The sequence below is a fragment of the Echinops telfairi genome, unplaced genomic scaffold (assembly GCF_000313985.2).
Source record: "Echinops telfairi isolate 266 unplaced genomic scaffold, ASM31398v2 ScPeMD7_3509;HRSCAF=4178, whole genome shotgun sequence".
Lineage (NCBI taxonomy): Eukaryota > Metazoa > Chordata > Mammalia > Afrosoricida > Tenrecidae > Echinops > Echinops telfairi.
In genome coordinates, this window is record NW_022107407.1 from 10,630,798 (window position 1) to 10,644,117 (window position 13,320).

The following is a 13,320-nucleotide window of genomic DNA, read 5'->3' on the forward strand; positions in this document are numbered from 1 at the left end:
CTTGTGTTTTCCAGTCTAGCCTGTTGGGGCACCATGCCCTGTCTCCAATGTCCACCCTCATCATTCCCTGGGGATCTTGCTACTCCCCTCCCCTGCTGTTCCGCTGCACCCCCCCAGTTCCTTGCCTCAGCGTGGCGGGGACAGATCAGGCACAATTCCCACACTGTGCTCTTGACTGTTTTTCTATTGTTTTGGCTGGAACACTTCCCTCTCTTAGAAGCCATTGCTGTGCGTGTACTTCATCTTTAGGCTTGTATTGGTAAAGTCATGTTTCATCCCTTGTTACAATTCTTCCAAAAACTGCATCAGGATATTGATATTGATCTCAATTGTTTAAAATTTCCACTCAAAGCTCTGCTTTTGTTTGCAGAAACAATGGTTTTGGCACTCATTGAGCAGAAAATTTATTCAACTCTAATTTTTCAGCCAGTGTTGTGTAAGCTGAACCAATTGAGATATCTATGGTATTGGCTATTTTCTGCTGTTTTTCATTGGTCCTCACCATTTAGGGCACAGACTAGATTTTTTTATTTTTTTTAATCAGAAGTTGATGGTTTACTGCTGTGGCTTCTTCGCATAATCTTGTCTCTTAAAATTAGTTATTGATCTGTGAGGTGCTTGGAACATCGGCCTCATAAACTTTTAGTAAAATGAGTTCACCATTCTTCTGGCCAAGCTTCACCATAAATTTGATGTTTGCTCTTGTTCCAAACATGTAACTCACTGCGCCACTCTTCAGATGGGTACAGATAGGGATGTCTGCTATGCCAAGAAACGCTATCTTTGTATTGCCTAGGTGAGCCGGAGGACTTTCTTTTTCTTTAAGGGAGAATTATTTTACGTAATTTGTTCTAACAGTGATCCCATAAATTAATTTGTTTTTTTCCCTACTCATGCATTTTAATAGTGGTAAATTTAAGTAATTTAATTTAATTTTATTGAAAATTGTTATACTATTCAATTATTACATGCTCCTTCTTTATTAAGTATTTCCATCTTCATTGTAAATATTTCTCCAGAATATTCTGCAATCAGTTGTGGTGTAAGTGAAATTTGAAAAGTTTTTCACTCATACTTGAAATATAATTAGTCAGTAGAAATACATTTTCTAAACATGTGAAAGGCAGTGGTGGTGAACTTTGCTCAGCATCAGGAGGAGATGAGAAAACCACTATAAGTTCAGAGCTGATTCCTCTGAGGTCAGAAATATCTCCACTCCTCAACCTTTTCACCAGTTCACCTTGTCACTAGCCATCTTTCACACCACACTTTACTTCTCTGTTGGCTTCATTGCAGTAATCACACAGAACGCACAGCTCATACTCAAGCTTATGTGGTGTTTTAGGAAAGTAACAGACTACAATTCATTATTAAGATCAACGTGGATGGTACAGATTGAACTCAGGATACAGTTCTTTAATCCAGACAGCCTCCAATCCAGACAGCTCTCAGCTTCTCAGGCATCCATCTGTGTTTGATGCCAATGGCTCATGTGTGTGGCTGTTCACCAAAATGTTAGAATTTCTCATTCAATAAGAGGGGCCTTGGAAGAAAGACCTGTTAGTCTACTTAAAACAAAATAAAAACCCAGGCATTGAAAACCTTATAACAGCATAGGTGTACCCTGATGTACGTGAGGATATAACTTGTTATAGTGTTTCCGATTATTCTTCGAGGCTGTTAACCTCACCTCTCAAAAGAGCTAGTTGGCTTTTACTGGTTTGATTTAGTATATGGTTATGGTACTTAAGAAATATGGCTCTGAGAAAAAGTACCGTGAGCTTTTATTTTGAGACTGGAGAAAACACATGGAATTACAATTAGGTGATCTATGTCATACCCTAAGGATGATGAGATGTTCTCTGACATACTTCGGACATATTGTCAGGAGAGACCAGTTCCTGGAGAAGGACATCACGTTTGGCAAAGTAGAGGGGGAGTTCAAAAGAGGAAGGCCCTCAAGGAGATGGATGGACACATTGACTTTAACAATAGACTCAAACATAGGAACGGTGGTGAGGATGTCACAGGACCAGTCATTGTGTTGTTCTGTTGTGCATAAGGTCGCTATGCTCAGAACCAACTTAGTGGCACCTAACAAGAAATGTCCTAACTTCAAGGAGCCCTGGTGATGCAGACGTTACGCCCTTGGTTTCAAACTGAAAGGTTGGTGGGTCAAACCCACCAGTGGCCCCATGAGCAAAGAGGTGACAGTCTGCTTCCCTGAAGAGGAGACCTCTGGAAACCCTCTGGCACAGGTATGCTCTGTCCTGTAGGGTCACAGTAAGATAGGATAGAATCGACAGCAAGATTTCTTTCTTTCTGGTTTCACGCCCTAACGTCACTCACATAAATGATTTTAATCATCACCTAGCCTCTTTTATGATGTGGAAAGAAAACGGGAGTTGTGATTGGAGCCTGGGTTCTTTTCCTGGAGATGTATCCTTGTAGAGCTGTGACAGTGGCAAAGTCACTGAACCTCTCTCGTCCTCCGTTTTTATATGAATAAGGGAGAAGAGTGATAACCATACTATCTTCCTATCTACCTACTTCATTGAATGTGAAGAGGAACCAAAGTAAAATATAGGGAAATATTTTGTGACCCACCACATAAGAAAAATCTGATCTTATACTCAAGTAGTGGGAACATTTATTATATAATTTTATCTTGTTATAATATGGCACTTAGACATGTTGTTAGGAGAGACCACTCCCTGGAGAAGGACACAGGCTTGGTAAAGTGGAGGAGCAGCAAAAAAAGAGCAGGGCCCTTCACAAAATGGATTGACACAGTGGCTGCAGTAGTGAGTTCCAACACAATAGTTATGAGGATGCTGCAGGATGGGCAGTGTATGCGTCTGTCATTCTGTTGTGCATAGGGTCGCTGTGAGTTGGAACCAATTTGATGGTACCTAACAAGACAACAAGTTAGGACATCTGCCAAACCATTATTATGATTAGATTTAGAAAGGTGATTTTATCATTCACTTAATCAAAGAAGCAAAATTATAAACACAGGTATTAATCTGTCACCATAATGGCCTACTCAATTATTTTTGTAATTTTCCTCAATAATCTCTGGAAAGATCTTAAACTTGTAAGAAACTTCACTTCAGTTTTTAAAGATGTGTTTTACATTTTATTATAAGAACAATTCCCCTCTTCTATTTTTCTTTTTAAAGAAGTGTCTCTTCTTCTCGTTTGAGTTCCAAATTTGTAATGCCTTTCTAAATCTGTGGCTGCTTTGCTCTGAAACAGATGATCTGTTTAGACAGTTTTTTCTTTCCCTTTTACCATTATCCTTTTCCAGGTATGCAATTCTTAACTCTATAAATTGCAGAACAAAGCAAATTGGATGTAGGTTCATGATTGTCTCTCAACGAGCTTCTCCATCTCTGAATTTTTTTAAATAGGGTAATAGTCACAGACACAGCTTACTTATTTTTGCTTTCCCTCTATTTCAAAGTGTAAAATTGAGTTTGTGGCTGCTTTTTGATATATGTTTATTTGTGTGATTTTTGTCCCATACTGTTGCTACTCAATCATATCCAGGCAGTCTTTTAATTACTGTCGAGTTCTGTTCCTAAGCCTATCTTTATATATATATAAAATAAATAAATATATTATTTTTTAAAAATAAAAAAATAAATATATATATATTTCCTCCCCCTGAGGACTGACACATCTTTCTTGTTTATAGGAGGCGTTGCTTATTCTTTAAGTCATATTTATACCGAAGTCTGACAGTTAGATACAGTTCATTTCTAATAGCAGTCAATTGTTTATCTTAGTACGTATATAGTGTACCTTTTTATCCATAAATAATAAAAGAAACAATTATACATACTAAAGTACCTGAAACATAAATTAAATAAAATGAGGGGCTACCAAAAGTTCATGGAAAGGAATTAAATGACAATGAAATTTGTCCATGAGCAATAGATGATACTCACCTTCCTGACAGGATTGCTGAAGACAAATTGGGTACAAAAGCAAATGTGGTGAAGAAAGGTGATGGTGCCCAGCTATCAAAAGATAAAATGTCTGGGGTCTTAAAGGCTTGAAGTTAAACAAGCGGCCCATCTAGCAGGGAAGCAACAAAGATCACATGGAAGAAGCACACCAGTTTGAGTGAGTATGAGGTTTCGATGGAAATAGGAATCAGAAGTTCAAAAACAAGCAGCCAAATTGACGTGAAGGATCATAGGCCAAGTGGAGACCCCCAAACCACCTGCAAGATAGTTGGGTAGTCCCTCACAGAAGAGCCACTCAGAAGGGATAGCAGTATAGCACTGTTAAAGCATATAACTATGCTCCATTTCTTTAATATTTCCTCCCCCTACTATATGGTCGTAGTTTCACCTCATTAATATTGTTAGACCTGTGTATGTTCATTTGTATAATTAAGAGGGTTCAATGCATGAAGTCCACGATAGATAAACCCTTCAAAAATAGTAATGAGAGTAATGATTCCCTGAAGGTACAGAAAGAGTGGGGGTCAAGGTGGTCAGGGGAAGTGATAGCTACAATAATTATATAACCCCACTCAAGGGGAACGAATAATAGAATGGTATGTAATTGGATACATTGGATGGTGTAAGATATGGCCCCAAACAGGAATAATAACACAATAATAATAGTATTTAATATAATAACAAGGGTTCTGGGGGTAGGGTGGGTGAGGTGGGGAAGTAAAGGGAGCTAGTATCAAGGAGTGCAAGAAGAAAGAAAATGCTTCGAAAATTATGGTGGCAGCAAGTGTACAATCATGCTTAATCTAATAGAACTATGGATTGTTATATTATCTGTAAGAGCTCCCAATAAAATGGAAAATAAATAGATAAAGAAACAAAGGGAAAAAAGGAAATTTGTGCATGAGCTTTTTGAGATTGGCCTCCCTCCCAATACAGTAACAACAATGACAGCAATAATAATAAATGTTTTATGTCATTGTAAAGTAGCATCCATTTGTTATTACAAACTATTGCGTGTGCCTTGAATTTGTAATATATTAGGCTCTATGGAAGTTGGTTCATCACCAACTTGTTGGTTGTATGTAAGGTGGACATTGGACACTCAACCTGGGAACTGCCTATTCTGCCTTGTCTTTATTTTATTTAATTGTTTTTTAATCTTTGTCTTCTCTCGCCAATGAAAGTCTGAGTTTCCTGGGGGCAAAAACTATGTCTTATACTTCTTCCACATCCTTCATAGAATCTACTACCGTACAAGGATTACATAGTAAAACAATTATTGATTTGAAACAGGAAAATCATTCTTCCCAACTCTCTTAAAGGCCAACAAGCAATCCTTGAACTAACTACAAGCTTTTCTTTCTTGTTGTGTTTTGTTTTTTGGCATTGGTTTGTTGTTGTTGTTTTGTTGTATATTGTTGCTTGGTTTTGCTCCGTCTTGCTTTTGTGCATGTTATTATCTCCGCAGGTCTGTCTAAATAAGATAGGCTGGATGAACAATCTGGAGGAGAAAACAACGGGACCGACAGTTCCGGGGGACATGGGAGAAGGGGGAGGTGGGAGGAAAGGTAGTGGTGTTAACAAACCCAGGGAGAAGGGAACAACAAGTGATACAAATTGGAGGTGAGGAGGGTGTAGGAGGCCTTGGTAGGGCGTGATCAAGGGTAATGTAACCAAGAGGAATTACTGAAACCCAAATGAAGACTGAGCATGATAGTGGGACAAGAGGAAAGTCAAAGGAAATAAAGGAAAGAGCCAGGAGGCAAAGGGCATTTATAGAGGCCTAAATAAAGGCATGCATATATGTAAATATATTTATATATGAGAATGGGGAAATAGATCTATGTGCATATATTTATAGGTTTAGTATTAAGGTAGCAGAGGGACATTGGGCCTCCACTCAAGTACTCCCTCAATGCAAGAATACTTTCTTCTATTAAATTGGCATTCTATGATGCTCATCTTCCTGACATAACCGCTGAAGACAAAGCGGGTGAATAAGTAAATGTGGTGAAGAAAGTTGATGGTGCCCAGCTATCAAAAGATATAGCGTGTGGGGTCTTAAAAGCTTGAAGGTAAACAAGCAGCCATCTATCTTGGAAGCAACAACGCTCACATGGAAGAAGCACACCAGCCTGTGTGATCCCTCATTGGCGAAGGGATCAGTTATCAGGCACCAAAGAACAAAAAGTCATATCATTCTGTTCTCACCTCCCTGATATGATCGCTGAAGCCAAATGGGTGCATAAGCAAATGTGCCGAAGAAAGCTGATGGTGCCCGGCTATCAAAACATATAGCGTCTGGGGTCTTAAAGGCTTGAAGGTAAACAAGTGGCCATCTAGCTCAGAAGCAACAAAGCCCACATGGAAGAAGCACACTAGCCTGTGTGATCACAAGGTGTTGAAGGCATCAGGTATCAAGCATCATCAGAACAAAAAATCATAGTGAATGAGGGTGGTGGTGTGGAGTGGAGACCCAAAGCCCATTTGTAGACCACTGGACATCCCCTTACAGAAGGGTCTCGGGGAGGAGATGAGCCAGTCAGGGTGCGATGTAGCAACGATGAAACATACAACTTTCCTCTAGTTCCTAAATGCTTCCTTCTCCCCTACTATCATGGTCCCAATTCTACCTTACAAGTCTGGCTATACCAGAGGATGTACACTGGTACAGATAGGAACTGGAAACAAAGGGAATCCAGGGCAGATGATCCCTTTAGGACCAGTGGTGTGAGTGGCTATACTGAGAGGGTGGAAGGAGGATGGGTTGGAAAGGGGGTACCGATTACAAGGATCTACATCTGACCTTCTCCCTGGGGGATGGACAACCGAAAAGTGGGTGAAGGGAGATGTTGGACAGGGCAAGATATGACAAAAGAATAATTTAAAGATTTTTAAGGGTTAATGAGGGAGGAGGAAGCGGGAGAGAAGGGTAAAAATGAGGAGCTGATGCCAGGGACTTAGGTGGAGAGCAAATGTTTTGAGAATGATGAAGGCAATGAATGTACAAATGTGCTTTACACAATTGATGTATGTATGGATTATGATAAGAGTTGTATGAGCCCCTAATAAAACGATTAAAAGAACCAAAAAACAAAAAAAACAAATAGAAAATGAAAACAACAACAACAACAAAAAGAAAATTTATTATTTCCCCTCCAAATAGTTCATTCTTGGGTCTTATCTTGGGGGACTTTCAGGTGTTTATCATCTGGCATACAACATATTGAAAGGTTTCGTATTCTTATTTGTAGTTATTACTTGCCCTCTGTATTGGTTTGAGGTTTAGCTTTCTGAGTAGTGGGGTTTTGTCATTCAGGAATGGTTTAGATTCCTCCTCATCAAAGTAATTTTTCTTTAAGCTTAAGGGTGTTTAAATTGGATAGGGTTTAGAGGTTTTGTGCACTTAGTGCGTACAAAAAAGTTTATGTATATGTATGAACATTTTTGGCAGAAGGTCTATAGATTCACAAAGAATTCATAAGTTTAGCAAAGAGGTTTAAGACTCCAAAAGTTGACAAGCCAAATTTTGCAAAAGAGGGAATTTAGAAATACTGGCACTGGGAACATTAAAAGCACTTTATATAGTTTGATTCAAATATATATTTAAATTCTCCAAATGTCTAATAATGTGAATACTGTTCTAGAAACGTGTTTCTAGGATTTTATTAAAATGTATTTTAGAATTTGATCTTGTACATGCTACTTATTGTTTGGGGCAAGATTGGGAGCACATGTAACACATATCTGTATTTTCTCATCATAATGGGTAAAATTGATACAACAAACTTTTTCTTTTTTTTTTTTTGCACCAAAGAAAAAGGAGAGCTTGTTGTTTTCCTCCAGTTGGGAAACCAAATCAAACCAGGTGGTCTTAGTGGCCAGGGCCACTCTTAATTGGGAAAAAGAAATACAGGAATTAGACTTGATAAGATAAGGAACCAGAAAGCCAAACTTAACCCTAGCTTCATAGTGCAGAAGGAAAAATGTGACAGAGTGGCAATATTTAGAAAAACTGCAGGAGGCAATACATTAGTTTTTACTGCTGTCTCAACAAATTACTAGCAACTTAGTGACTTAATGCATTTATGACCGTAGAGTTCCGTAGGCTAGAAGCCCAGCATGAGTCTTATGAGGCTGAAATCACGACATTGGCAGGGCTTTGTTCCCTGAGTCTAGAGGGAAACTTATTTCTTGTGGTTTCTAGCTCCTAGAGACGGCCTGTGTTACTTGAGTCATAGACCTCCTCATCGGTTGTTTGAAGCCAGTAATGACTGCCCAACTCCTTTGTGACTGGCTGTTTCCCTCATGTTATTGCCTCTCTGTTTTTCTCACCTCTAGTCACACATCTGTCTCTTAACTGGGCCAGTAAAGTCTCTCTAATCCTAGGAACCCATGTGATTAGATAATCCCAATTCAGTGTCCTTCATCTGATCTGCAAAGACCCATTGCCATGTAAGATATAATATTCACAGTTTTCAGGGATAAATATATGGATATTTTTGGTCATATGATCTTGTCTCATTGTACAATTGGTCATTTTTAATTGAGTTGTTAGACATTGTTTATGAAAAATTGTAGGAACTTTTGATGCTCTCTTCCTTTGGAAGACTTTTTTTTTTAAAAATCATTTTATTAGGGGCTCATACATCTTATCACAATCCATACATACATCAATTGTGTAAAGCACATTTGTACATTCATTGCCCTCATCATTCTCAAAACATTTCCTCTCCACTTAAGCCCCCGGCATTAAGCCCTCATTTTTCCCCTCCCTCCTCGCTCCCCCATCCCTCATGAGCCCTTGATAATTTATAAATTATTATTTTGTCATATCTTGCCCTGTCCAATGTCTCCCTTCACCCACTTTTCTGTTGTCCGTCCCCCAGGGAGGAGGTCACATATAGTTCCTTGTAATCGGTTCCCTCTGTCCAACTCACTCTCCCTCTACCCTCCCAGTATTGAGGTTAGCTAGACAAGCAACCCCAGGTGGCCTAAAATCGAGTCATGGATTGGGGATGAGTTGAAGCTGGGATTTTTTTGTGAAATTTGATCACTTTTATTCCTAGGCTGTAATTGGGAATGCCAAGAAGGCCTGGCACATTTACCAGTCTTGTATTCTTGGTGGGTCCTGCACGTTGCTCTTTAACTCGCAACATCTGTGAAAACGAGCGGTCCTCAGTATCAGCCTCTTAGCTGGTGTTCCCTGTTGACAAGTGCCGTTGGTGAAAAGGAAGCCAGGGTTGTGTTCCTCTTGCTATGCTTCTCTCCAAATTTTCCTTTTTATTGTCTTTAGCTCTCTGAGAACATGAAACATGTAGAGTATTTTGTTTGGTTTTTCTGGTTTTCCTCTGTAGCAGGTTTAAGCCATCGATTCTATTGCTTGATGTCATATTCCCACCTCCTGTTGAATTAGAATTCCTTAACCAGTCAATTCCTATTGAAGATCATAGTGATATTAAATACATTTAGCCATCAGAATATTAAAAAAATTTACATTTACATTTTTGTGCCCATATACAATTTTGAAGTGGAATTGTGTTAAAAAAACTTACAGGAGTTTTGACACATATTTCTAAATTGCCTTGCAGAAACTTTGTACTAATTTGTACTGCATCACTAGCAGAGGAGATAAACTGCCTTTTGATCTGTATGTATAAGCCTAGCTTCATGAATGTTTATGGATTTCCCCCTCCTGCAGGCACGTGCTTTAACACCTCAAACTGCGGAAACAGATGCCATTCGGTTTTTGGTTGGGACACAGTCTCTTAAATATGATAATCAGGTAACTATTTTTGACAAATACATACATGTTAATTGCTAAGTCTATTCTTAGTTTTATAACCATTTTTCTCTTGAGTTTTCAAGAAACATTTGAGAAAAAAAATGCCACATAAAATAAAACTTTCTTTGGAGTTTAAAGATGTCTATTTAAATCAAAAGGTGTCATCCAACTATGTATAGTGATTATGTTCCATAGTTTATACTTACTCTGTTTAATACTACTGTCAAGTTTTATGTTTTGGTTTTGAAGTTATGAAGGTTTTAGTGTATCAGCTATGAGAGGCAATGTAGCAGACAAGGTCAGCACAATGGCTGATATCTTTAATTTCACACATGGCTCTTTCTAACTGAAAATGGACTAGGCTGCATAGCTCATCTCAGTATATCATTGTAGGTTGCTGCCAGTCAACCCAGGTGGACTTAAAAAATGTAAACCACCTGCTGTTCCGGTGACTAGTAGAAAGAATAGGTATCTGGGAGATCTAGATTCAGCTCACAGTGTGGTACTAATCATATGACTTTGACCAAATTGCTTAAGCTTGCTGGCTTCATTTTCCTCACCATTGAAATGGAGGTAAAAATGTTTATGTTGTGTTTGATAGAGATGCTGTGACTATTGTACAAGAGGTATCTTTGATTCTGAGAAGCTGTTTATAAGGTCATCCCCAAATGGTACAAGGCCCCTACCAAGTTAGCCTTATCTCACAGGTTACTTCTTATAACATTATGAAGAATATTCAGTGCTAGATAGGTACTGGAATGAATGTACTGCTGAAGTACTTAAAATTGTTAGAGCAATTTTGGCAACTAATTTAGCAATGTATATCTAGAGCTTCGCTAGTAAATGGTAACATTTCCTTTGTAATCCCTATATCTAAAACAGAAAACATTTTCTACAAGAAGAATATTGATTTCATGGTACTAGTACTGGTAGAAGGGCAGGGAAAAAGGGAAAGCCCCTTGAGGAGATGGATTGACACAGTGGCTGCAATAAGAGCTCAAACAACTGGGAGTCTGGCATTGGACAGGAATTGTTCCTTCTGTTGGATGTAGGATTGCTATGGGTTGGAACGGACTCAACGGGCACCTAACAACAACAATCAACAACACACTAATTGTAAAAAATTGGAAACTATCAAAACATCCAAATGTTGTTTGGATTATTTGATTATTCCGTCTCAATGGAATAATGTTCACTTGTAGTGCTCAGTAAGTTAGACTTTACCTCAAACACACCTGTAACCTGAGGACTTAGAACTGAAATTACATGGTATGTGAAGAAGCAGAAGACAGCTATACCAAGAATATTGAACTGTTGGTACGCGGACCGGCTTTGACTGAGTATATCAATGTGTCCCACTTGCCATTTTAAATTCTGGCAGAGCTGTGATTGACATTGTCAGCGAATATTTTTGTAAAATTTATCTGATAACCTCTTTCATTGTTTATGTAAATAACACCCACTACTTTAGGGTTTATTCTGTACAAGTGAATAGTTTAGGTATTGAGATATGTAGTTAGCCTACATTGGTTCAGTTTCACTCTCTGAACTGTTTTAAAAATTAGAACCATGGGCTAACAGAATATCCTTATGCTCTAGGGAGATGATTCATAAGATTTTCTACCATCACTTAACAAGGAAGTCTCTCAGGAGAGCCAGACACAGATAAAAAATAGATCCAGGCACGAATTTTGGGCTTACATGCAGGAGGAAAGTGAAAGGAAACAGGAATGACCTAGGAAGCAAAGCTATGGATGGAGGTATAAGCATAGGTGTGTACATATGTTAATACATTTATTCATAAAAATAGAGGTATTGGCCAAGGTACATATATTTATATGGCAATATACTGAGGTTGTGGACAGACTTTGGGGCTCTGCTAATGCCCTCCCACAATATATGAACACCTTGTTTTAACAACCTGGCTTTTTGTGATGCTCACCCTCCCCGCACAATCGCTGAAAACAAAATGGGTACATAAGCAAATGTGGTGAAGAAAGCTGATGGTGCCCGGCTATCAAAAGATAAAGCATCTGGGGTCTTAAAGGCTTGAAGTGAAACAAGCAGCCATCTAGCAGAAAAGCAACCAGCCCCCATGGAAGAAGCACACCAGCCTGTGTGATCTTCAAGTATCGCTGGGACCGGGTAACAGGCATCAGAAGACCCCAAACAAACAAACAAAACCTACTTTTGAAAACGAGAGGGGTTCGAGCAGATACCTGAAGCTCATCTGTAGTCAATGGGACATCCCCTCACAGAGGGGTCACAGGGAATGGATGAGTCAATCAGGGCACAGTAAAGCACCGATGAAACACACACTACTTCTCTGGTTCCTTAAGGCTCCCTCACCCCCCACTATCTTGACCCTAGTATTGCCTTTCACTGCAAGCTAGATGGGAGTATATGCATAGGTACAGATAAGACATAAGAGCTTACGCCACATGGACTCCAGGACCAGGAATGGGAGTGGCGATACCAGGAAGGCAGGGGGAAGGTGGGGAGAGGAGGGGAGGAAGGGAGAAACTATTGCGATGATCAACACAAAACTGCACTCCCCATTCCCCCACCTGCACCCCACCTCACCCCCCCACACAGGGGGAAGGGAGACAGTGGTCAGTGTAAGATATGAAAATAATAATTTATAATTTATTAAGGGACCACAAGGGTGGGGGGTAGGGGGAAGAGTAAGCTGATACCAAGGGCTCAATAGAAAATAAATGTCTAGAAAATAGTGATGGCAACATATGTACTTGATACAGTTGATGTGTGGATTGTTACAAGAGCTGTAAGAGCCCTCAATAAAATGTTTTTGTTGTTTTTTAAAAAAAATTTTATTGAAGGCTCTTACAATTCTTATCACAGTCCATACATACATCCATTGAGTCAAGTACATATGTACACCTGTTGCCCTCATCAATCTCTAAACATTTGCCCTCTACTTTAGCCCTCAATATAGTTTGCTCATTTTCCCCTCCCTCCCCCTCCCTCCTGAACCCTTCATAATTTATAAATTATTATAGTTTTGTCATAAGTTACACTGTCTGATGTCTCCCTCTGCCCCCTTCTCTGCTGTCCATTCCCCAGGGAGGATTCTTGTAATTGGCTCCCCCCTTCCACTCTGCATTCCCTTCACCCTCCAGGCCTCTCCCCTCTCAGCACTGGTCCTGAAAAAGTCATCTGTATTAGTCTGGGTACTTTGGAGAAACAAATCCACGGTGACTCATGTATAAGAGAGTTTTATGTAAAGAAAAGGTGCATCACGAAAACATCCCAAGCCAATGCTGCCCAATCTCACAAGTCCAACATTAACCCATTAACCCAACACCAGTTCACAAAATCTTCCACCTCACAAAACAGAGGCAATGATGCCGACTGCAGGAGGAAAGCTGAGTCAATGAACAAACAAGCATCTCAGCACTAGCAGGGGTCTCCACACGGCTGCTCCAGCACCCAGGGCTGCATCGGGATAGGTCCATATAGCTTCTCCTTGGGGATGTCTTGTATGAAGTCAATCTTGCAAGCTGGAGCAGGGAACTGCTAAGGCAGCTGCACCCTGGTGCG

At 39.6% G+C, this 13,320-nt stretch overlaps 1 protein-coding gene across 1 annotated transcript in view; it reads left to right on the forward strand.

The window, feature by feature from the left end:
- EIPR1 (EARP complex and GARP complex interacting protein 1) overlaps positions 1-13,320 on the forward strand; it is a 263,777-nt gene that overhangs the window by 6,982 nt on the left and 243,475 nt on the right. Inside the window, exon 2 of the mRNA XM_045294272.1 lies at positions 9,676-9,759. Within this exon, the coding sequence (XP_045150207.1) occupies positions 9,676-9,759 (84 nt within the window). The remainder of the gene's footprint in view (positions 1-9,675; positions 9,760-13,320) is intronic.